Source organism: Lissotriton helveticus, chromosome 8 (assembly GCF_964261635.1).
Source record: "Lissotriton helveticus chromosome 8, aLisHel1.1, whole genome shotgun sequence".
In the NCBI taxonomy this organism is placed as follows: domain Eukaryota; kingdom Metazoa; phylum Chordata; class Amphibia; order Caudata; family Salamandridae; genus Lissotriton; species Lissotriton helveticus.
The window spans coordinates 1,015,583,069-1,015,610,060 of NC_136069.1; the positions used below are offsets into that span (position 1 = coordinate 1,015,583,069).

General features: G+C 39.5%; 1 protein-coding gene across 2 annotated transcripts in view; it reads right to left on the reverse strand.

Annotated features, from left to right (window-relative positions):
• CNKSR2 (connector enhancer of kinase suppressor of Ras 2) overlaps positions 1–26,992 on the reverse strand; it is a 1,535,139-nt gene that overhangs the window by 398,625 nt on the left and 1,109,522 nt on the right. For both annotated transcript variants that reach the window (XM_078656116.1, XM_078656115.1), the window contains one exon: positions 4,418–4,491. In XM_078656116.1, coding sequence (XP_078512242.1) covers positions 4,418–4,491 — 74 coding nt within the window. The remainder of the gene's footprint in view (positions 1–4,417; positions 4,492–26,992) is intronic.

Here is a 26,992-nt window from a genome sequence, read left to right on the forward strand (position 1 = left end):
CTATAGACGGCCACTTAATTGACCTGTGGTTGTTTCAAGTAGTTGGTCGTATCTGTTAGCGACCCCTATCCAGTGTCTGTATCTCGGAGGTCAACCTTGACATCGATAACCTTAATGGGAAGTGATTGCTATCTTCCCAGCTCTCTGTTTAAAAGTCTAGTTGCCTTTACCAGGTTGCTGGACTAAATAATATGTAATTGATCTTGAAATGAGCAATACCTCTTTTGAATGTGAATGAGCTGTGACCGTCAGAATCCATTCTACCGTTACATGCTTTCAATCCATGTTCTGACGCAAAATGTGCCAATTGCATGACGGTTACTCTGCATGGTATCGGTGGGCCAACATCTAAAGAGGAAATGCATCTTGCTGTATCCTCTTCCTCCAAGATCAGATCTATGTAGCTTAAAGGCTCATATGTGCAATTAAAATAGCCACCTACAATAATTGTATCTATGTAGCTTATGGTGCTGAGAGCACTGTCTAGTTTTTCCACCACTGGCGACTCTACATTAGTCCCTTGAGGTCTTATATACACATTAAGTTGGTGTACTAGGGTTTCATTGTGTGTTCTTAAACTTACCCCCAAAATATCTGGTGAATCTATGGGTAGCATTTACAGAGATTTGTATTCATAAGGCCAACCTTCCTGATGGTCTACCATTTGACAAGGCTACTGCATTGATTTAAAAGGTTTTGTAAGCTAACTTGAATGGTGGTTCCAGTAACCAGGTTTCCTGGAAGAGGCAGAGATGGAACGGTCAATGTACTCTTGCCAAACTGGATCCAATAAATTCTGCCTTAATCATGCTATATTCGAGGAAACCAGGTGTGCAGCTTATGGCCTTAGGTCTCTTCAGCTGTGGGGAACAGGCTCTAGCCCTTTCTCCATTCCAGTGTTTACATAATACTTTACATTGTCTCCTCGCTGGGGTGCATGACGTTGGGCTATACCAGAACTTTTTTTCTGGGTTTTCGTTCCGAAATTGGTTTGGAAGTTTTTAAATGGGGATAATGGATGACTGGGGTATAATGAGTCAATTTACTGTCTCATGGTATAAAATATTGGATATTCTCTCTCCCATGAATTATGTAATAGTTTGTGCCGTCATAGGTCATTGAAATTGCACAAATGTTTTTCTATACACTACAAAACCCACCGAACAATGTTAACAGGCATCCATGCTCACCTTAAGTGTTTGTGGGTTTTTATATGCTTGATTCTTATACATTTTTTTGACAGAAGTAAATGCCATTTTGGTGTCATGGTGCAGTCAACTGATGTCTTTGGAATTCTCCCCAGTATCTTTATTATCTGTCACGGACCTCTCCAAGAACACACTTGAAGAAATCAGTGGCACCCTATTTTGATCCTGAATAATTGTGCTGTGTCTTTATTGTATATGTGTCTATTATTTGAGTTCACTTCCGGGTTTCATGTTTGTTATGTTGCAACTCTTATCTCATCAAACTTGCTTACCTAGGCTGACAACTTTGGTAAAGAATACATATCTTTAAGGTAAGCTGTAAAATAGCACTTACTGTGAAGTTGCAGAGAAAATCATCAGGAGACACTATGTTTAATTTACTGCAGGCTGAGACAAACCTGAACCAAACATGCTGCCATTTTCAAGTATGTAGTAATTACACACAAATGCATGCATGTCCACACACACACACACACACACACACTCACAAAACACACACACTCACTAGCACTGCATTTCAAGACTTTAAAGCAGGAAGGAATGAAATGTTTAATAAATGTAACCGATAATGATGAAACCTGTGTCAATAAAAATAAGTATTAGCATTTTGTAGTACTTTTAGTAGTAGTAGAATAGTACTTCTAAAATACTACACAGTGCTTTCACAAACATTACAGTGTAAATCTTCTCCTCCACTTCTGCTATCTTTTCTAGGAATATCCTCACATCTAAGAACAAGGGGAGTGGCTGGAAACAGGGGCATACTTACTACCAAATGGAAGGGATTTAGGAAGATTAAGGAGGGGTATATACATGGCTGGGAAGGGGTTTAGGGATGAATATGCACCAACCCACAAAAGAGTAAGCACATTTCTAGTCACAATGAGGCTTATTTATGAGAGCCCTGCATCACTTTTACACCCCGTAAAGTGGAGCATGCACGACACAGAGCTCTCATAAAGATTTATGAAGCCACGCAAAGCCGCCATGCATGGCTTTGAGAGGCTTCAGAAAGGGAAATAGCAAATACAATGACTGCCGAACAATCGATTGCCTTTGCAACGCGGGTGGAATAGCGAATGCGTCTGAACCGCGCATTACATTTACAATGCAAGTCATAACAACGACATGCTTTAGGTCAAGGGCGCTGGACTTTAAAGTCCCTACTGTTACTGTGACTGGAGTTGGAATAGTGATATATACTATTCCAAAGTCTAGTACCCCCCCTAAGGCAAGTCGTTGTTATGATTTGCATTATAAATTGAATGCATGGTTCAGATGCATTCGTTCTTCCGCATGTGTTATTAAGAAACGTGTGGAAAAAGAATGCGTAGTTGTGCCATACAACCATTCAGAATTCATGAGTAAGGCGACTTTGGCGCAAATTGCTTCATCACCCTACTCTGCTCCTGGGAGGCATTCCATGGGCGTTGGGGGGGGTCCCATGTAGCACCCATTGAATATGATGATGCCCCAGATTACAAAATGATAAAAACATGCGGGAAGAAACAAATCTGTATGCCTTCCGAGGTGACCCTACTCTTTGCTTGTGTGAGTGTTAAACACTCACACAAGCAAAGAGTAGGGTTACTATCATGCTTGATATTAGAAAAACTACATATCCCACAATCCCTGTGCCTGAAACAGGAAATGATGTCACATTGTGTGTTTTTTCTGCACTTTATTTAATTCTTACAAAACAATTGTCTGTGGTTCGCTAACAGTCCTGTGAGCAAGGTCTCTGGTGAGACTGAAACACGTTAGGATATACTGCTGACTTGCTGTTAATAAATCGTATTAACCACAGATTTTGGTTTAATCATTCTTGGTAGCCTGGGAGTGCACGAAGGAAAATTTCCCTTTGGGGAAGCCCCCAAACGAGATCTATATATATATATATATACATATATATATATATATAAATATATATATATATATATATATATATATTTTAAGATTTTATTCAAAATTACTAGTGTTGTAGCATTTATAAATTTATTTTACATTTAAAATTATTACTTAAAATGAATGTACACTAATTTTTACCATAAGCATATTTTTGCTAATTTAGCTCCCCAAAAAATTATAACAATATGTGTATGCTAAATATTAATGACAATATAGAAAAAAGTGGCAGCATATTAACAAAGCTTTGCTTAAGTATTTAATTCATTAAATTACAGTAAATAAATTAGTTTTTTTTTCATAATGTTTAGGCAGAAAACATAATTTCCCACCTTATGGAAAAAAATTTCTTTTATTATGAATCAATAATTATTAAATGTGGAGTGTAGAATAAGTTACAAGTAATTTACATATATTTTACTACAAATTTTGCTACATTCATTTATTAATTCAAAAAGGTTATTCAAACGTTATAATAAAATAATAAATATGTACTTTTTTATATTTTATTATTAAATTATATTTGTTAAAAAATTCTATTTATTTACATTTTTAACTATATTAAATTAATGCAATTTAATTCAACATTATCTCCTTTGAAGTTTATTTTAAAGCCCCCCCTCCATTATTTACTATGGGAGGGTGTTGCAATAGCTGTGGTTAGCTATGTGTGGTGCAGAACTTACTAATGTTTCATTTTTTGCAATAGTAACTAACACTCATAAAGTTGGCTTCACCCCTTGTCATGGTGAGGAGACTAGTAAGTCTACATTTTGATTAACTTTACACTGTGAATAGCCAAAAGTAGTTCATTTAATCAAAAGTGTAAAAGTAAATTACATGTGTAAATTACTCATAAATGTAAATTAAAGAGCCCCGAATATTTTTTGGGATTCATGTTGTATCTTCCCTTCCTCACAAATCAAATTTACTTATTTAATTAAACATTTCATATCAGATTCCTACCATAAGGCGAAAAAAGGTCTCATAGTAACAACTTAAAGATAAGTGCCTTGAATTGGAACTGAATTTCAAATAATCGAACTTGGAGACATGATAGGGATCTTCAATTAACTGGTTGATTACATTTTAGAAGGAAAAGTCACATGTTAAAACCTTTAGTATGCATTAACAATGTAGTTGTACCTTTACAAACTAATGCACATCCATAACCTTGTGCTGTGCTGCTGAAACAGTTCAAGTTCAAATCAACTTTCAAGTTCAAATCAATTGCTGATACAGTTAATAAATAACCGATACAATCAAAATGAATGTCATCAATACATAGTTATCAATGCACTTACTATTTTTTTCGACATTCGCTGGCCCGGTCAATTTTGAATTCAGGTAAACTAATGAATCCTTCAGCTTTTTCTTCCTAGAATAAAAAATATTTTGGTTAAGTCTTAGTTTAACTGGAAATCTGATGCAGAAGATAAAGAAGTTACATCTGACAAATTACCCCAAATTATCTCCTCAACAGCACAACAGGAACAAGCATTGGCAAAGTATTGGGTCCAGCCCTAGCTGCCAATCTTTGACTTTGTCAGTGCTTGTTTTGTTTTGTCATGGTTTTTGCAAAACTTTATCGTTTGGGAATCTGTCAGCCACTTGTGAACCTAAAAAAGAAAATGACAAAAACATGATAAATGTTTTGTCTCAAAAAGCGCACATTATCACGGTAGTCCTTGCTCTTTAAAAAAAATGCTTTGTATCTGGATGTACTTCTTGTAAAAGGGCAGAACGCCATCACTCACAGTGAGGTTAGCCATTGGCTGAAGTGGACTGACCCATTGCCACATGCTGTAGTGGTTGGAAGAAGAATGTGAATGACACAAAAACAATGGATAAAGAGGGTTGGCTGAAAGACTGTATAAGTAATTAGATTATATGTATATCATTTTAGTAAAATCAAAAAGTATTGGCTAACTCCAGACCTAAAAATAGCACCATTGTAAGTACTACTATAGGTGTGCATTTAAAACATCAGTTTAACTATAACTCTGATTCTTATGTCAGAAATACACAATTGTAACTTCTCTATAATCGGGAAGATAACTCTTCTGCCTAGTTCACATAACTCCAATATCTTTATAGCTTAAGTGATAGCTTTGCTGTTTAAGATGCATGTCTATAATATATTTGTATCATGAGATATGTCTCTGCTGTCTAATTTACCTGCCTTTATCCTGAACACTCCCTGCCCTCCCAGTTACATTGACATGCTGTGGGACAGAGTGGCTTTAACAACCAATAACATCTAACAAGAGAAGGGTGTAGTATATCACTTTAAGATCTGTGTAAGTATATCACTTTAAGATCTCTGTATTGTGTGGAACATTGGGTATGTTCCAGAATTGTTTATATGTGTATGTGCATTCTTAGAGAGCTGTTATTAGAGAAGCTCAGTGTCTTGATAGCTGTATGACTTATTCCTCTGTGCTGGAGGTTTTAATAAAGACCCTAACTACAAGGATCTACTGTTGTTCTTTTAATTGCTACACTGATTTGGCGACGAGGACCAGGAACCCTCAGTGCAAGCTTCATAAGGAATTTAAATGAACTTTGTATTTTCAACAAAAGAACAAACTACTGGGAAAATTCAAGAAATTGCACTGGCTTATTCAGCTCTACATGGAAGAAAAATACTCCTGACATCCTTCTATCAGTGAGTTGTTCTTTATTCTGACTTTTAATACTGCTATCTATTTCGATATTACTTTGTTTAAAAGCAGTCAAAATTAATGAGCGGCCAGCCTTTTAGCAATCTTCTTTTTCTTTAAATTTAATGCAGATGACAAATGCGATCCAGCTGTGTTTATTTCCAAGTTTCCGTGAACTCAAGTGTTAGCCAGCATCGTGGATGCGCGTTGTTTACCTTTAAAATCTGAGCCGGGAGCTGCCTGTGAATCAGAAGCATGGAGCGAGAGCTTGCTGCCATCGTTACAGCGTGTTTCCCTTCAAACAACCGGCGCGTGTGTAACAACTGGCGCGCGTTGTTGTCTTCACCAGATATTCAACTGATTGACGTCACAGGTCACGCAAGGGGCACACAACGTGTCGGCCATTTTTAATCATTTTTTTTCTTCTTCTTTATTCAACCATTTTTAATCATTTTTTTTCTTCTTCTTTATTCAGCGCGAACAACAGGAAATCGAGCAGTTAACCTGTACTTTTAAAAGCTTATAATTTACCATTCTTACACATGATAACAACAGCAATTTTAAGGAATTATCCTGTGCTTTCCCAGACTTCATCGTTCTTATACAGTAAGATTACAAGTTTTTATTATGCATTTGTTCTTGTGTTAAAAAAAAAGAAATGGATGGAGAATCAAGAACAGCTTCCACAAGTATTATGACAGCTTCTTCTTCACAGAGTAACATGATTATTACATTGAGTGATCCAAAATAATTTTTAGTTAATCCAGGTGAACCTAATATCAAATGGTTGGATTGGAAAGAATATTTTTTGAATTATATTGCCACTCTAGAGGATAATGGCAGTATTATGTCTCCAGAAAGAAAAAAAAGAATGTTATTGCGTTGTTTAGGACCTGAAGGTCTTAGAGTGTATTTACAGATGCAAAAGATTGAAAGAAGTGTAGATCTGGATGTATTTAAGTGTGCTATAGCTGATCTTGATGACCATTATTCCCCAATTGTATGTGTTGCAGTTTCTAGACACACCTTCTATAAGCGTAAACAAAATACAAATGAGACCATTGAGGATTATATCTCTGTTCTAAAGAATTTGGCCATCAAGTGCAAGTTTGGACCCCTGCATGATGATATGATTAGGGATCAAGTTGTGATGTGTAGTAAGAATAAGAATGTCCAAGACAAGTTGTGGATAGAAGGGGATGCATGTCTCAAAGACATTATCACATTAGTTAAAAAAGCAGAACTTTCAGATAGATGCTACTCAATTTACAAGGGAAATTGGGCTGCAACTTAAACCTGCAGATGTAATTCCTGCTAGTTTCACTGGACAAAAAATTGAAATGTTAGGATTTAGATCCTTAATGTTTGAATTTAAAGGTAGAAGAGCTGTATGTAAACTGTATGTAGCTAAAGATGGACTATCTGTTTTGGGTTGGAAGGATCAACGCTCACTTGACATAATTCTTAATCCTAAAAGCCCAGAACAGGTGTTAGTCATGTGTGAATCTGAAAGCACAAAGAGTTGGGTTTTGAAAGAATTTCCAGAAGTCTTCAATGGAAGTATTGGGAATCTCCAAGGCTTTTCACACAAAATTAGACTCAAACCTAGCGCTATTCCAAAGGTACATAAGGTTTGTCACATTCCACTCATCGTTCGTGATGAAGTAAAGAGAGAGATTGATAAATTGTTAGATGCTGGAATAATTGAACCTGTAGAGGCGTCTTATTGGATTTCTCCGATCGTTATCGCCAGACGCCCAAATGGCAAAATCCGCATGTGCATAGATTTAAGGTATTTGAATGATAATATAATTGTTGATTGCTTTCCTCTTCCTAGGATCGATGAGATGCTTACCTTGACCAAAGGGGCTAAATGGTTTTCAACTATCGATTTGTCTTGTGCGTATCATCAAATTTCCTTGCAGCCTATGAGTAAACACCTTACTTCCTTTTGCACTCCTTTTGGGTGTTTTCAATTTTGCCGCATGCCGTTTGGGTTAGCGTCCGCTGCGGCCATTTTTCAAAGGTTATGCATGAGTTATTTGGTGATATGCAAGGCGTATTATTTTTTCAGGACGACATCCTTATTATGGGCCCAAACAAGAAGATACATGAGGAGCATTTGAGGAAGGTAATGGGTATTTTGCATAATAAGGGACTTACAGCAGAACCTTCCAAGTGTAAGTTTGCGGAGAAGAGTGTTACTTACCTGGGCATGAAGTTAGCTCATCTGGTATAAGGCCAACGTCTAGTTTGGTGAGTGCAATTAGAGATGCTCCTGCACCTAAATCTAAAGAAGATATTAGATCATTTCTAGGACTTGCTGAGTTTTATGCAAGGTTTGTAGATATATTTTCTGAAAAAAAACATATTATGAGGTCTCTACTTAAGAACAAGGTACAATTTAATTGGTGTGAACTGTGCCAGAGATCGTTTGATGAAATTAAAAAGGCGATTTCACAGGCTCCTAGTTTGCAAGGTTTTGATCCTAATGCTGATACTAAAGTCACAACTGATGCCAGTAGCAAGGGGTTGAGTAGTGTCCTTACCCAAATCAATGAGAACAACAAAGAGGTCATCATAGCGTTTGCTTCTCGGTCCCTTTCTCCCACAGAAGAACTTTATACAGTTGTTGAAAGGGAGACCCTTGCTGTGGTGTGGGCTTTAGAGCATTTCAGGAAGTTTTTGTGGGGAAGGAAGTTTATTGTTCGCTGTGATCATAAACCTCTAACGAAGTTACTTACAACGGATGGTCTTACCAATGCCACAGTAAGGATAGCAAGGTTGTCCATGAGGCTGCAAGACTTTATGTATGAGGTGCAATATGTGCCAGGCACAAGAAACTTCACGGCTGATTTTTTAAGCCAAATGTCATTACCGCTAATTGAGTTAGATAAAAATCAATGGAATGATTTTTCTATTGCACATATTTCTTTCGATAAAACTCAAGGTAGTTTTACGCAAGACGAATGGCTCGAAGCGGAAAACAATGACCAAGTTTTACTTGTTTTGAAACAATTGATTGTCAAATGTTGGAATGGCATGGACAAGAAAATCATCAATGATGATTTAATAGGTTTTTGGGAAGTTCGAGATGAACTTAGTATGTCCAATATGTTAGTTGTACGAGGTGATAGAATCATGCCACCTAAGGACTTAAGAAAAAAAATCATTGATCTTTGTCATGAAGGACATTCAGGGATTACTCGCACAAAACTTTGTATTAAAGAACTTTATTGGTGGCCTACGATGGATGTAGAGGTTGAAAGATGTGTGAGATCATGTGTACAGTGTGAAGTCTCTGATAAAACCTTTAAAACTTTTAATCCACCATTAGCTCCTCCTGATTGTCCTAAATTTCCTTGGGAGGTTGTAGCTATTGATTTTATTGGTCCTGTCACTTGGCAAGATGGGGTTCAGAAGTACATCCTAGTCTTAATTGACACATTTTCAAGATGGTTAGAGATCAGTGTAATAAATGTGATTTATACTAAAACTGTCATTACTTTTCTAGATGAGATTTTCTTAAGGGAAGGCTTTCCTAAGTATATATTATCAGACAATAGTGTGCAATTTAAATCCATGGAGATGAAAAACTATTTATTAGCTTCAGGTATACACCAAAGGTTTACTGCTCTTTACCATCCTAGCGGGAACGGTATTGTGGAAAGAGCCAACCGTAGTATTAAAGGAGTACTGCAGTTGGCAAATAAGGGTAACTTATCATGGGATGTTGAATTGAAGAAATTGCTGTGGGCTTATAGGAGTACCATTCATGGCTCAACAAATCAAAGTCCCTTATCATTAATGAGAGGTAGAATTCCACATTCTAAGATCAATCCGGGTTGGATGGATAAAAGTGGCATGACTAATTGTGATTTAACTAAAGTTAGGAAGAGCATAATGGATTCACAGACAAAGAATAAAATCTATTATGATTCCAAACATGGAACTAAAGAGGCCATTTTATGCAAAGGTCAATGGGTTTGAGTTAAGAGTGCCAGGAAGACCACAAAAGGTGAGAGTAAGTACAGTGAACCCAGAATGGTTGTTAAAGTTATGAACAATACTGCCTTATTACAAAATGGTGAGGTATGGCATTTTAGTAATCTAGTCGTCTTGCACCTGTATCCCGTGGTGATGTTCAAAGTAACAAAGATAAAGAGATGTGCAAAAATTTGTCATCTTGGTGGTGGGACATTACTGTGGATGAGTCTCAGGATGGTGATATCTCTTGTGATAATTCACCTTCTGGTGTTGACATTCATGAGGGTGTTCCTGTATCTGGGGATAGTTCTCAGGTTAAGGAAGGTTCACAAGTGTAATCGGATGTACCTAACTTTGTGCCTAATGAATCTGTCATTAAAACTTCAAGTGGAAGAATTGTTAAAAAACGTAAAGGTTTGGAGTTGTTTGATTGTACTTAATATTATTATTTTTGTGTTTTGTTTTGTTTTTTTTTAGTTTTTTTTTTAAGAAGGGGGATTGTGTAGTATATCACTTTAAGATCTGTGTAAGTATATCACTTTAAGATCTCTGTATTGTGTGGAACATTGAGTATGTTCCAGAATTGTTTATATGTGTATGTGCATTCTTGGAGAGCTGTTATTAGAGAAGCTCTGTGTCTTGATAGCTGTATGACTTATTCCTCTGTGCTGGGGGTTTTAATAAAGAACCTACAAGGATCTACTGGTGTACTTTTCATTGCTACAAAGGGCCTAGAGGGGTTCGAGCTGATAATGGTTTCTGGCTCTGTCTTTAACAAAGGGTTGAATTTCTAGTGGAAGTATAGCACACTTTTTTAAGTGTTGTCTGAGCTACTGCATTATCCCCCATGTAGTTGCAACCCTAAACTAATCAGAGATATCTTTAAATTAAACTGAATCCCACACTTGTGTGGCAGTTCTTGTGCCTGTATAAAAAAACATGTAAAACAGATTTAGCAGCCACTGAAGACCTTATGCAGTCTTTTGTGTTATTTCTCAAAAAAAGCTGCTTGTCTTCTTAGGACTATTTAATGTTCTCAACGGCATATTTCAAACCTTATAAATGGTCATTAAAACTGAAAGAATTGTATGTCAAAACCGGAGGCTCATCTTATGCTGTCTTTTCTTGCTCTTTATTAACAGCAGCCAAGTAAAACAAAAACTACATTACAATGGAAAACCTGGAAAAAGAACTACAAACAGTGACATCATAATGGAGCCACAAATGGCACGTTGAGTAACCCAATAATTAGCTTGTCTGAGAGCAACAATTTATTTTGTCTTGCTGCTTGCAGGCAAGATAGGGATTGTATTCACGTGCTTCATTTCACATTGAAGTTTTGTACTGATATATTTTGTTGTACCCAGATTCCCTGCTGCTCAGCCAGTATGCATGAGTGTGTGTGTGTAATGTTGGAATGCCTGATGGCTGAGTAGAATGTTGGTGCGCCTGGTGGGCTGGGGTGAATGACAAAGAGAGAGGGCTGAGCGACAAGCATGCTGCTCCTGGTAGGGCCTCTTAACAGCTGAACTGATTAAAACCATCCTGTATCTTCCATCCTGTGACTAACCTGAAACTAAGTTAATAAAGCTCTACTTTGGTTTACCTCACGGCTACCCTTGGTCTTCCTTGGATTCTACACTGTGGCCTAGATGTATCAAGCCTTTTGTGATTCGTTAAGGCCGAAATTCGCAGAATTTCGGCCTTTACGAATCGTAAACGGACATTTTGCATCTTTTGGGATGTATGAGAAATTAGCAAAATAAGGAATCGCAAAAATTTGCGATTCCTTATTTTGCTATAGCATTTAAGGAATCGCTATTTTTGCGATTCCTTAAATGCAATGTATGTAGCATTTTTACATTGCGAATTATGTTTAAGAATTCGCAAATTAACACCAAATTGTAGTTGATGTTAATTTACGAATTCATTTAAAAATGCACAAATTGACATTTTTTAGGGTGGCATGTGACGCACACACATGCCCTTAGGGCATGTATGTGCGCCATATGCACACACATGTACATTTCAGGGGTGCAGCAGGGTGTCTTTGAGACACCCCTGCACCCTTGAAATAATTGTCAAATTGCGATTAGCAAATTGCGAATTTGCAATTTGAGAATTCCTTCACAATCATTCCTATGGGCCTCCTGGCCCATAGGAATGCATTGGAAATTATTCCTTAATTGCGAATTCGCAAAATGCGAATTCGCAAATAAGGAATAAAAAGGAATCGCTAAATAAAAGCGATTTTTTACATACATTCCATTTTGCGAATTCTAAATAGCGATTCGCTAAAAATCGCTATTTAAGATTCGCAAAATGGAATCTTGATACATCTAGGCCTGTATCTTTGGCGATGATCTGGAAGAAAAGATCCTAAGTGACTGGCTACAAATCTACATGAGATGAGGAAACTTCAAACAGGAAACAAACTACGTATACTGGAAACTACTTCAAGTAAAACTACTTCAAAATCAAGAAAAAGAACGCCCATCCCAGCCCCACCAGTGTCCTCCACCAACTGGACAGCCTGCTCTGGGCGCTTCACGTTCCTTCCATGAATTTAAGTTAACCTGCTTGCCCTGAATATTCAAACACCTGTTTGGTGCCAACCCAGCATGACAACGACAATAAACACTGGCAAACTACGGATCTATCTGGAGCTGGAATTCACCTCAACAGAGACTAACAGTGTTTATACTGTAGAGGGCACCAACTGTATCAGTATTTGAGGTAGTGCTTTAACGGAGCCAGTGACACAATCAAACTGCACTATTAACTTTATTTTGAGCACTGAAGGCTGTTTGGACCCCCTATAAGCATCGGTGAGTGCCCCTGAGGTTTGTGCCCACACCTGAACAGATCACAGTGACCTGCCTATTTCCACATGGGGCACAATATGGAAAGTGCAACTTGGAAAGTGCATCTACTACAAGAGATGTGCAGAGACCTTCCCACGTTGGTCCTGCGCAAAAGAGGACTGCCTGCTGTGGACGACGAGAAGCTTTTGACCTTTCACAGAGTCTACTTCCTATAGTGTGTTTCCCTGGCTGTGGCTAGCTGTGTTGTGCTTGGTCCCGGCACTAGGCGAAGTCAGGTGAAACATGTTTTTTTTTATTTTTACTTCCACGTTTGGTCTACGCTGAGACCTGTTGCCTGCACCTGCTGCCATCCGCCACTTTCAAATTAAAAAAAAAGATGTTGCACAAACCCCAAGCACGCACCTACCTTCATCCCGAGGACGCGCTTATAGCTCATGGCTCCCTTAGTGACGTTGTGGGCACTGCTGAAAGGACTTCTCGCTGCACTGGCATGCAATGAACCATAGCGTGCAGTGAACCACCGGGCGGGGCATCAAGAAGCTTGCCGCCATCTTGGGTTTGTATTGAGCCATGCGATCCTCTTCTGTTTCTGCACGATTTTTGCCACACATAATTGTGAAAGTGTGTGAAGTGGGGGGAGTGATAGTGAACATTTAAAAATACATCGCATTGCAAAAATAATAACAGTAAAAAATCTAAAATCAATTGAATACAAGAATGAGGTTTTTTTTAGATGGTCGACGGCGTTTCGATCTCATATACTTGAGATAATCATCAGGAAATAGTAGTATGAGCAGCGTGAATTTAAGGAAAAAAACTTGTGGCCGCTTAATTCACGTCAGGATATTTACATCTGTAGCGGAGAGGCCACTCGAAGGGATCAGAGTGCCTGTGGTTGTCAGTATTTGAGTTGCAGCGCATCAATTACAATTATTATGAAGTCGTGGGTAGTTGCTGGCATCTGAAAAGTTCAGAGCTGGCGGAGGTGCGTGAGTACTTGAAGATTACGTTTGGCAGTGTGCTTCACGGGAGTGGGGTGGGGGCTGGGGGTTGGTATATTGCCTGCTGTCTACAGATCTTTAACTTATTTCTGGCGTGTGCTGGTTTCAAGATGCACCAGACCCACTGTCTCCGTTTCATATTGGGCGAGACACCGCTCACCAGGGTCACATTTCTTCTATTTGGAACGTTTAATTCAGTTTATTTTGACATCTGTTTAATGTCATTTTCCTTCCCTGGTGTTGCTGTGTTTAATATGCACATACCTTTCATTCATAGTACTAACTAAGATGCGCATATATATATTTTTTATCTTTACTGTACAAGTTTGCCATCTTTCCACATAATATTTAGTGGAATGTTACTGCCTGCTTGCTGTTATTTATCCATGTGCCCCGTTGACTGATCTTGCTGCCAGATAGGTTTATTTCCTGATGAGCGCCAAGTCATTACTTAATTGAGTACTTTGTGCCTTTTGTTTTCTGTACCGCTTTCTTTTACTCGTACTAGAGTATTTGTTTATTTTGCATTGACTTAATGACATCATTATTATTACTTATTTTTCTGCTCTATATACTTTCAGGGTTCTAGTTTTTTTTCTTTAGTGTATCTGTTGTGTAGGAGCAGGTCTCCACACACCTGTTTTTTTCATTCAGTGTGGGTTGTGCACACCCTTTTCACTTGATGTACCCTATATAGTGATGTGCCTAGCAGTGTCGGTTTTTACGCCCTTTTACACATATATCACCCTTTGTATTCGTTTTGTTGAGCAGTGTGAGTTACTTACCTTTACACTAGTTTATCTTATAAAAATGTTTACCTGTGCGGATTTTTTACCCTTTCCACTAATTCCTGTTTTTATGATTAAATTAGAGTGCGCAATGGGCAGTAACCCTATACTTGTTTTTAAGTGCGCAATGGGCAGTGTCCCTATACTTAAAATTAGAATGCGCAATGGTCAGTGTACCCTATTCATTAAAGTTTTAGTGCGCAATGGGCAGTGTACCCAGTCAAACATTTTAGTGCGCAATGGGCTGTGTACCCTTTTCACAAAGGTTTTAGTGTGCAATGGGCAGTGTACCGTATACTTGATGTTGATGTGCGCAGAATTTGAAGGGTTCCCTAGTGTACCCTACAAAGTTGTGGCATGCAGAACGGTGTGAATGGCTGGGAATTTACACTTCACGGGTGTCCTCCTTTCTCCCAGTCCTGCACAATTCCCTCATCAGTGCGTGGTGTGTATAAATGGGTGAGTAGTTTGGGTTTTACACCTTCTCGGTGTCCACCTTTCTCCCAACCCTGCACATTATTACCATGCGGTACTTGAATTTAAAATTGTTGTAAAGAGGATAACCCTCCTATCCTCATTTACAATGTATATTGCTTATATATTTTTTCTCTGTCTCATATTCGGAGTTCCTCCTCCTACTCATTATTACTTTCTGCACACCTCTGTTTCCTCTTGCACCTTCCAATTTCTGAATTTTCTTCATTATTTTCACAAGGGAAGGGGATGTGCTATATCCTGATTTTCTATTAAGCACCCTTTTCCATGTAGTCCATCTTTACTCGTTCCTCCATCCTCTGTTCTTCTGGAATCTGCACTTACCTTTCTGCTTCTCCCTTGTTCTCAATCGCTGCGTACCTTTCTTCACCAAAGTTACATTTATCTGTATGCAATGTTGTAATAATCTTTCTGCATAGTTGTGTTTACATTCACACAATATTTGTAACTTCTTTTTCATTCATTGTTTTCTCAAGTGAAGATGATATGTTGTACCTGTATTTTATCTTTATGTTGTTCCTGTATCTTCCATCCTGTGACTAACCTGAAACTAAGTTAATAAATCTCTACTTTGGTTTACCTCACAGCTACCCTTGGTCTTCCTTGGATTCTACACTGTATTTTTGTATCATATTTCATCCTACGTTATTATTATTATTTTATTATTGATATTTATTGAATTGCTGGTTCTCTCACTGCTAAGGGTGTGCATTCTCTCAGGCAATGTGCTGCTTCTCCTGAGCGATTTTGCTGTTAGACTTTTCTGGCCTCCGCGCTTGTCAGTTCGCCTCTCCCACTACGAGGGTCATCACCACCTGCCTCCCCAATACTTAAAATTTTTTTAGGACATTTCCTTTCAACCGCTAAGCGGTAACATTCTTTTTTCCTTCATTGCTCCTCCCATGTCAGCTCCTCCTCATCTGGGCAGCTCCCCTTTACACGCCCCTTACCCTTAGAGCCACTCCCCTAAAGGCTATATTTCCTTAATTTCTTAACCCTTTCCTTACTACTTGTGATAATAGTGGAATTTAATGACAAAAATAGTATCTTGGTTGGGATTTTTCCACTTTCTAATGATGTTAAAGTCATTAGTCTTCTGTGGTTTTACTCACCAGGTCTGAGGAAGAAGACACTCATGTTTTTAAGGACAATTTGAAATCCTTTATTAAGGATTCTGATCAGCAGGCTGTAGCCGTCTCTATGTTGGATGTATCAAAAAATTTAGAGGCATCCCTTCCTAAAATGCTCTGTTCCCCAACTGAATATCCCTCAAAAAAGGGCAAGAAATGTGCAGCAACCTCTGGTGTGTTTAATAAAGGTGTTTCTTTTAGAAATAGTCTAATTGGGCCCAACAGACTATATGCATTTTGGTCAATACCCACATTTCGCAGGAAAAGTGACAAAATCTGCTAATTAAAATAGACCCTAAACTGAGTAGATTTTCCATTAAAGAAGAAGGACCTTTTTGCTACCGGACTCCAATGAATTAAAGAACTTGGAAAATATGTCTACACCTTTGCCACACTGGATAAGGCTCAACTTTGCCTGAAGAAAATGTTCTCTTCTGAGGACCTCTGGCAAAGGTAGGAGTCCCTTTGCCAGAGGTTATCCCACAAGGGGACAATCCCTCAACAGAGGCTTCTTCGACAAGAATTCCCAGGTTGACGGCTAGACTGGCTACAAGTCCCACTTCTGTCCCCGCTGTTCCAGAGATTTCCAGTCCAGTGGATAAAGGAACAAAGGAGAACAATTCTCAGGTTAGACTTTCCAGTTCTGGCCTTCTACACATAGGAGGCAGATTAGCACTTTGTCTAAATGCATGGTTTTCTCTTATCACTGGTCCCTGGATAATACAAATGATGCAAGGATATCAAATAGAACTTTCTCAGCCCCATCTACAGTTGCAACTTCTTCGTCCTCTTCTTTTTTCTCAGGACCAGTCCCTTTTGATTCAGGATGAAATCCAATCTTTTCTGACCAAACAAGCTATCAAACAAACAGAGTTTGAACCCACAGATTTTCTCATCACCATCTTTTGGTGCAGAAAAAGAACAAAAAATGTTGCCTTGTTTTAAACCTAAAAGTTTTCAACAATGTTGTAGTGCATCATCACTTCAAGAAGGAAACTCTCCTCCACCTCTGAGATATTTTGCTCCAGGCTGATTGGTTAGTGAGACTGTATTTTCAAGATGATTATCTTTAAATTCTGGTGCAACCCTCTCACAGAAAATATCTTCAATTCCAATGCAGGATTCCCTTCTTACGCTTCAAAGCTCTTCCTTTCCAACTTTCTTTAGCTCCTTGGTGTTTCACCAAGATTCTCAAACCTGTTGTAGCCTTTCTGAGAGCACAAGGACTCAGACTGATTGTTTACCTCGATGACTTTATGAATATGGCCCAGGACAAGAATGTTCTTCTTTCTCATTTACATCTTTGCAGAGATCTGCTTCTTCGCCTAGGTTTTCTTATTAATGTTCAAAAGTAAGCTCTGGTTTCTTCTCATCAGATGGAATTTCTAGGTTTCCTGATAGATGCCTCTCAGTCTGTTCTGCAAGTCCCTCAACGCAAGGTTGCTCTCATAAAAAAATAGATCCATCATTCATTAACTTTTACAGATTTTTCTCTCAAATATTTGGCCTGTCTTGTGGATCTTCTGGCTGCTTTGATGCAGCCAATTTTTCCAGGCCCACTTCACTATTGGGCCCTCCAAAGATTACAAATCTGATATCTCCACAGAGGTCTCACTTATTCAGACCCTGTTTCTTTAGTTCCAGAGTCCAAATCAGAACTCCCTTGGTGGTGTTGACTCACTTGGATCAGAGTTATGGGGTACAAGTGACATCAAATAACTGACAATCAGGGAAAATTCATTTGCGAGGAGAGTATGGGGATTACCCCAATCAGCACCACTCGTCCCAATGTGTCACAACATAAATCTGAAGCGTATAGGACACCTTGAGACCCTACGCCCACTGCTCTGCTGGATACTGCTATGGACAACGCCGGTATTACTAGTATATAGAGAAGGTGCCCGCGAACTATTAGATATTGATACATATCATACCTTCCCATGGTTAAGATTTGTCAGAAAATGGCTGAAAGAGTTAGGCCTTGAATCTTATTGGACTAACCTGCATAGTTTAACGTCAAGCTGTAGAGGCAACTTGAAGGGTATTTACTGGCAATACACATTGAATGCACTTCATTGCGATCCAAAATGCGGAGGGTTAACAACTGAATTCCTTTCTATTAAGCCAAATCGCAAGGATTTCCTTGATCAGGTACAACCGTTCCTAGCAAGAATTCTTTACCTAAAGCTAAGATACAACATTGTACAGATTAAGAGCCATACTGCAAATTGGGGGGGGGCACGAAAGATTGCTCCTGTACACTATGCATTCGATGCACTTTAGGGTCTATAAATAACACAGAAAATATTGTACATATTCTGTTTTTCTGCCCGGCGTATGACAGGGCAAGGAGTAAATGGATCCAACCACTATGTAAATCCCTGGGATTTAGAAAGCACCAAGAGGCGCTGAGGGTATTGCCAACAAGTACCATACCACACGTTATATTTGCTTTATCAGGATATCTGTTTATAGTGGGTCTAATAAGGAAGAAAATGGGGTTAAAACTGTGATGTGCTAAAGATTAAGATATCTGTGACCGACGAACTTACCTTAGACTGTATAAATAACTAGTCATCTGTTCCTTGTATACTTCAAAAAAAGTTTTTTATTGAATGAAATTGTTTTATTGTGATCGTTTGGTCCTTTTACTGAAATCATGTAACATATGGCTGAATATATTCTAGATTATTTTATGAATGATGTATTGTTATGAAATCTTTTATGGCCTTCAGCCGAATTAAAGAATGTATACGATGCAACTCACTTAGACGCATGGATCAGGTGAACAATTCTCTCTGCTATTGCAGATCTTGTCTTAGAATCTGATACAAGAAAGACAGGTTGGGATGCAAGATGCAGTCAATGCTCAATTGGAGCTACATGGTCTCATGAGGAGTCATTCTTGCATATCAACAGTTTAAAGATGCTTCAGGGTCCTTTGCCATCCTATCCTTTACAAAAGACAAAGCAAAATGTGCCATTCGGTTATGGATGGACAACCTAACAGTGGTCATATATATAAATCAACTCTGGGGCACAAGGTCTAAAGTTCTTGTAGATCTTGCTAAACATCTGTGGGAATATTGTCTTCAGCGACATCTCTCAGTCAGAGCAGTTTATCTCCCAGGAAACTTAAATGTTGTTGCAGGTTGGTTCTCCAGACATCGTCAAGGTTCAAGTAATTGACAGCTGCATCATTCAGTATTCAAATGTCGTTCTTCCATCTTTGGCAACATGTCAATCAATCTTTTTGCCTCTCAACTCAATACCCAACTTCCCTCCTTTTTCAGTTGGAGACCATATCCTCAAGCTCTGGCCACGGATACGTTTCTCCAATCTTGGCCGAAGACTCTTCTCTAAGCTTCCCCCCCTTCTGATGATTGCATGAGTCCTGGCTCAGGCTTGCAGACAGTTGCCATCTCTGGCCTTAATCATTCCCTGTTGGCAAGCTCAGCTTGGGTATCCAACTCTGTTGGAGCTGGACTCGGACTTCCCCGATATGCTGCTCAACCGTAAGGGGCTTCGACATAACCTGATTCGAGAGGGCCCTCTATTTCTGATTGCTTAGAGGATTTCAGGTCTTTCTGGAGAACCCCAGAAGTTTCAGAGGAGGCTATCCACCTCATTAAACAGTCCTGGGCCCCTGGCACTTCTAAACTCTAAAAATCAGCCTGGTTGGCCTGGTGAAGGGGGTGTATGGACAGTGATTCAGATCCCGTTTCAGCAGATGTAACACCAGTAGTCAACTTTTTAGCCTAGCTGGGGTCTCGAGGAAAGGCCATTGTACGAATAGTACTTATGGATCAGCCATTTCTGCTGAACATCTAAAAGTGGATGGAAGACCCACTGAGGAACATCCCTTGGTATGTCGTCTATCAAAGAGAGTACAATATGTTAATCCTCCGGTTCCCAAATACAATACAATGTTTGATGTTAATTTGGTGTTAAATATGTTTATTTCATGCAAGATAATGTGTACATTTCTCTCAAACAGTTATCTGCAAAACAGACAATGATTTTATCTTTAATTTAATTGAAATGTGTTTCTGATGTTAAAGTCTTAGATGTGCCCTTCTTCCACTAGTCTCCCCTTGCTATTTCTTTTCAGGTTCACAGATGTAACAATACAAATTATCTACAATTCAATTTCCTTTTTTTCCTTCTCAACCAAAATGATTTGTAATAAATTGTCTGAAAACATACATTTCATGAACTGCATATTTGGGATCGCCTTACGCTAACCAACTGCTTATTTCTTTCCAGAAACCCCAGAAATCTGTCTCCTCTCCCACTTTAGCTCACTGGGTAAAATGGTTAACGTCCTTTGCTTGTATCAATGTTGATTTCTTTGGCACCCATGCGGCCAGAGGTGCTATGGCCTCTAGGGCCTTTTGAGCAGGTGTTAGTTTCCATGACATTACTAAATCTGCTGACTGGTCGAGCGTTAACACTTTTAAAAAATTTTTATTGTAAACTTTTATCCTATGTATCTGATTGTGTTATTGCAGTGCTTTGAACAAGTATAATATCAGCCTCCAGTCCAGTAATAAAATTGAGATTTTCCTACCCAGAAAGGCTAGATTTTATTAAAGACACAGAGGCGAGTATTATCCCCCACTTTGTCATTAGCCCGCCCTGGTCTGTTTTTCTGCAGTTCTGGTTCTATCCTCCAGTGCTTTTACCGAAGCGGACGCCACGTCCGCATCTCTGAAGGGGCACGTGTACTCCAAACCCCGGTACTAAATGATTTGACTCACTTGGGATATACTTTTTAAAACTTCTTCAAACTTTGTTGGACTAATGAAGCATATAAACAACTTTGAGCCCTGAAGAAGTCCCTTGTGGACGAAACGTGTTGGCCTTTATTTTCAGACGTGGTTTTAAGAAAAAGACTAATAACAATTTATTGAAAGAAGAAATCTTCTCTACAAACATTTGGTATGTCTCAGTATTAAATTATCATAAATATGGTTACTATGGAATGTATGTGATTTTACATGGAGCAAAAAAAATATTGGATTATATATTATCACTGACTTTGGGCACTGAACCATCAATATTTCATTTTGTCATGGAAATAGTTTTTCCATTAGGAGTACAGAAGGGTTGTACTCCGGGTTCATTGCACCTAAGGTTTGAACTTTGCCTAACTTATTGTTGGAGATTGCAGGATTCTATTGCCTTAACCCTTCTCTTTCTTACATGCCTTACAGATTTATTGACTTTACTAATTTCATTTGGTTCAGTGTTGTTGTTTCTTTCCATGCCTCATATTGACTAACTCGCTTCAAGGAAAGAGGATTTGTTGCTCTCAGTCAAGATAATTATTGGCTTACTCAACGTGCCATTGGTGGTTCTATTATGATGTCACTGTTTGTAGTTCTTTTAGTTGAAAAATGCCTCCCCCAGCAACAGGGATTTTTTCTACACCAGAGGATGCTTCTGTGAGCTGTTTAAACTGTGTTTTACTAGGGCCTGTGCACATCGTTTTTTGGCCAGCAGGGGGAGTAAAGCTTTATTCAAACAGTATTGTTAGATTTCAAGTTAGTGAGGCCCTTACCTGCTGAAGTCCAAAGTGTGGATTGAGCCTGTTTGTCTCCTAGGAGATTCTGAACAGGAGAAGCAGCTTTCAACTCCCTGGCCAGCAAACCTTGTCTGAGGTCGCTGGGACCTTATATGGTCTGCTAGTGGTTGGTAGATGTCTACACTGATTGGTGGTTGTATCTAGTGTTTCTATTGGATTAGGGTTAATGTCCTCATTGGTTGGGTATTTGAGGGTTCTGATTGGTTTCTGGGTCTGTGATTCAATCATTGTAGGGTTGGGACTAGGGCTAGTGTTAGGATTTCTATTGGAAGTAGGGACTAGGGCTTCCTATGTTATTGGTTGTTGGGAGTAGGGTGGGACTAGGGCTAGGGTTAGACCTTTATTTGGAAGTAACTATTATGGCTTCTGGTGTGATTGGTTACTGGACTAGGTGTGGGACTTAGAGTAGAGTTAGGCTTTCTATTGGAAGTAGGGACAAGGGCTACCTGTGCCATTGGTTGCATGGACTTGTTTTGGGACTACTGGTAGGGCTAGGGCCTTTATTGGACATAGAGATCAGGGTTTTTGAACTGATTGGGTTTTTGGACTAGGGCTACAATTCGCTGTAAGATCCTGGTCTTCTATTGGTTCATAGATTTTAGGCCTAGTGTTGTGATTGGATAGTGTTAGGGCTAGGGTTCCCATTGGCTGAGGGGGTCACCTGATTATTAGGGCTATAAAAAAGGCCAGACTTAGGGCGTCTCAGCCCAGGCGTCTCACCTAAGGGCAGAGAGGACAAGGGCAGTTTCCTGTTTGAGCCTGTTCGAGACTGGTCGGGACTAGGGCCAGAAATGCTGCCCTGTTTCTCATTTAGCAATACCCAGCCCACACAATACACATCCACAAACAGAGCAACACACTCACACTAAATGTACACCACGCACAACACTATGCACAGATAAATATACCAGCATGCACTACAAACCCAACCAAACCACATCTACACACCCTACTATCCCAACTACCACACATATCTACCCTACAAACAGTACACAACTCTATCCTATACCACTAATCAATACACTCATCACTAACACAACACCAACCAACACCATACATAACTACATCCCATTCAGACACACTCTCCCTGCTGTAATTACACCTAACAGACCTTCAGTTGTCCAACAAACACCCTCCTCTCCCTTCTACCATAATAACACTAAAGCACAACACACACACTGCACACCACCACACTTTGTAACTCTTACAACACATATACTTTCAATGTAGTTATGGATCTACATATTTATCACTTTATTCTAATTTAGCATTTCCAATGCACTACCCTATTTCTCAGCCTATACTTCGCTCAGTATATCTTCTAGCCCAACCTTTTGACTAATCTCAAACTTCTTCTACTACTCCTTCCAATGCACTACCCTATCTCTCATCCTATACATCTATCAATATATCCTCTACATCCACTCTCTCATTTATCCCAAACCCCATACCACTACTATGAATGCCAATATAACCCTTTCTAGACTCTCTCCTACTCTACCCCTCCTTGCATCATCTGACACCTCTTTTACTATACCGATCCCCTAAAACAAACCTTTCTAAACTCTTTCCTCTGAGTCCTCCCCTCCAAAACTCCTTTTTACTCATCCAAAAGCCTCCTCCTATTGCTAAAAAAATAAAAAAAATCTTTCACTCTTTTATCCCTCCACTATCCTTTTCAATCGAAATTAACAGACTAACATGTTCACTTCTCAAATTCCATATTAAACTATTCTAATATACTACCCAAATAACTGAATAACATAACCACTACTTAAATTACTTCATATTTTTGTACTATACTAATTTTCAACAGTAATCCTTTATAGGTTCAGGAGTGGCGTTCTACTCACCAGAAAACACCCATCAGGGTTAGCAAGTGCTATATGAATGCAAATCTTTCTTCCCCTTTTATCCCTCCGCTATCCTTCTCACTCCATGTAACTGACTAATATCCACCGCTGAAATTACTTCATATTTCACCATATTAATGCACCACTAATACTTTGTAGGCTTCTGAATAGCGTGCGTCAACAAGCGCTATATAAATACAAACCTTTGTCCTCCTCTATCCTTCTGATATCATTTCAAATCCAAATAACTGACTAACCTATCCACCACTTAAAGTCTACTTGCATGTTTCTACTATACTAATTCAACACTAATCCTCTATGGGTCCCGGAGTAGCGTGCTTCGAGGCCTCATCAGGGGTAGTAAGCGCTATATAAATGCAATAATAATACAATACAATATATTGACTCTGTACTTAATTTGTAAAGAAATTAGTGCCAAGAGCCAAACTTTTGCTTGGAGGCTGTGGCCAGTGCTTTTTAAGGTCAGGGTATAGAACTCTAAGGCTGTGTGGTTTTGACCTAGGCTTGAATCTATCTCATGCCTTTTTAATTGAACACCAGACATTCCCTGACTCTTTATCTCACTCTTGCAGGTTCTTTTTCCTCTCAGCTTTCTTTGTTTGCCACTGTTTTCCCATCTTCTTCATCCTCCGTCTTCCACCTTTTTGTGTTTTCCTCTCTTTCTTGTGCTTTGGCTGAAAGGTTGCTGAGGCAGAGTAAGTGCGGTCCACAAAAAATGAGTGGAGGTGGGTCCCACCTGCGACCATCAAATCAAATTAAACACTGTTGACAATACAAACATCTTGATGGTACGCAGATGTGGAGTTAAGCATGGTAAGTCTATTCTACATACATTTATCCCACTGATATTTTGGTAAAACAGTATTCTTGTAGTCTACATGGTGACAAACAATCATTGTGCCATGTTTGTGCCAATTCGATTAAGCTGAAGAGAGCCAAATAAATACTCATGCAGTAAATTATTACAGAAGATTTTTTAAATTGTTCTCCCTCCTTAGCAGTTTTCAATAAAAGTAGAGTCATTTACACCATTAACATTGATGCATTGGAATATGTTGACAGACTCTGAGGTATGCTTGGCATCAATGTATCCTTACGTGCAAAGGAAACCAGTAATTGAAAAGATGTCCATTAGCAGGTTGAGAGGCATATTTACAAGGGGATATGCCCTTCTCCATATTTACAAAGCTGCATTAATCCACTTTTTGTGGCTTAATGCCACCTTGTAAATAAGGCCCCTTTGCGCGCATCACTTAGCGCGAAAGGGGTGTGCAATGGGTGTTGCTGTGGGTGTTCCACCGCAATACCCATTGCTTTTGGCGCTGCCCCAGATTTACGAGGAGGGGTAAATCTGAGGCAGGTCCAAAAATTAACACCATGCAAGAGCAGGTATTAGAATGGTGAAAAGAGTAGAAATAGTTTTATTACTCCTTGTTTCTCCTTTTTCAATGCACACACAGGAAAAACAAAATGCCATTAACGATTGTTTATGTGCAGAAGGTGTCCCTTGTTGCACGGACTACTGCTGGGGAGAGCCACAGCAGCGTGCAAGCGCTGCTTTCCATGTCTCTCGTGGCAGGGGGAGCCTCATCAGGGGGGTACTTATCAGCCGTTTGACAATGTCAGGGTCAGGGGTATTGTTCCTTAGCACTGCACTTCCCCGCAGAGGTTGCACAGTGCGCCATCCCTGTCTGGGGGGGCGTACTGAAGAACACACGCACGCTGTCACGCTATTTATAAATGTGGAGGTTGAAGCCAGGTTCCTCGTGCTCTGAGTAAGAGAAGAAGCTCTTAACAAGCGCTGACATGGCAGGCAAGTAGCAGCCAATCACACCTCCTAACGCAGCACACTGAGCCACTGAGGAAATCTTTTTGATGTCCCTGAGATTTCTCAACGAACATGGAGGTGGGTGGCAAGTCATCAAGCCCCTGGAGAGCACTGGGGGCACACAACAGGAAGGCAAGAGCACAAGTTACTTGCAGCAGTGTGGCACACCCTCCAGCAGCACAGCAGCCAGCAGGTCAGCAACAAAGCAAAGTAGTCCAAGTGATGGTTCCTCATGGTAACACAGCAGTCCACTGGCAGTGTGCGGTTTGTAGAGCCAGCAGCATCTGGTTACAAGTTCATGCAGTGTCTAAAACATGGGGACACAGCCCCTGCATTTATACTCATAAATGTTTTTGATGTAGGGGGAACAGCACAAGGAACCTGGGGGGAAGGAGGGCTCCGGGTGTAGGGGGCCTGCTATGGCCCCCAAAGTCAGATTCCGACAGCCAATCCATGTTGGAACAACCCATTTGGAAAGGCTGTCCGAATCCAAAATCCTAACTGCACTGTCAGAAATGAGGTCTGTGGACCACTACAATCCTGCTCCAACTGACTCGGTTACTCCAAATGACATTCGGAACCGAATCGGAAGGTCCAAACTGTTTCCAACCATCGTAATCGGTCGCTCAGAAAATGTCCGATTTGGTAGGAAATGCGGGTTCCGAATCGTATTGGGATGATTGAATGCCATCCAGAGCCACTCAGAATGACATCGTAATCGACCCCTAAGTTGTTCCACAAAGATGGGTGCTCTACTTCCCAAGGTTAACCGTACCAAAAACCCTTAATCAGTCAGAATAAATAAGCTGTATCTTTCATTCTGTTGCAAAAATATGGAATAAAGTATATTTTAGAAACATACTGAGTGTTTTGGACTTGTGAGCCTTTGGAACAGGATTGCTGAATCTTATGAATGGATCTTAATTGTTATTGAATAAGCGGTGTGCCTTTTCCATTAGTTTAGTTCATTTTCAGATGTTCCCCAGCATGTAGTGACTGTACATAGTGTCTTGTGGTATGTGTGCTATGTGTGCTATTGTTTAGGTGATTATTCTCTTGGGTATAGGGTATGTGTTTGAGTAAGGCAAGCGTGTCTGATGTCCTGGATGGTAGGAGGCTAGTGTGTGGATTTTGTATTTATGGCATGGCAAAAGGGAGATGTAACATATATCCGGTGATGTCATACTTGGATATGAGTGATTGAGTGCATGCTTGTGTGTGCATTGCTTCTGGTACTAGAAATGAATGATGTTATGGTGTGGGTTGTTCTCCATGTATGTTTATGTGGTTACAGTTGCCCCTTCTCTTACAAGGCTAAAAAACTACATGAAGGAGATCTGACTTCCAGCGGGTGTTATATGGGAATTGTCTGTAACCTTCAACTAAGAAGCAAATCCCGTTTAAGCAATCCAGAGTTCCATGTGTATCCTTATTCATTAGGCTACCTTTTTTCAATAAAGAAACAGAAATACACTGTGTATTATTCAGCCCTTGTATGTATAGGACTCGATCGGTGAGACCTCCTAAATCTGTGAAGAAAATTCTCCAAGGCTTCCGTAAACACTTCTCAAAAAAATGATTGAGCCCAGCAATCTAGAAGAGTATATCGAGTCCAAGCACCAAGAATGGTGCTTTACACAACGTGTTCACTGCTAATTGTCAAATACCTGGTACACTCCCAGAAATCATATTTCAATTGTA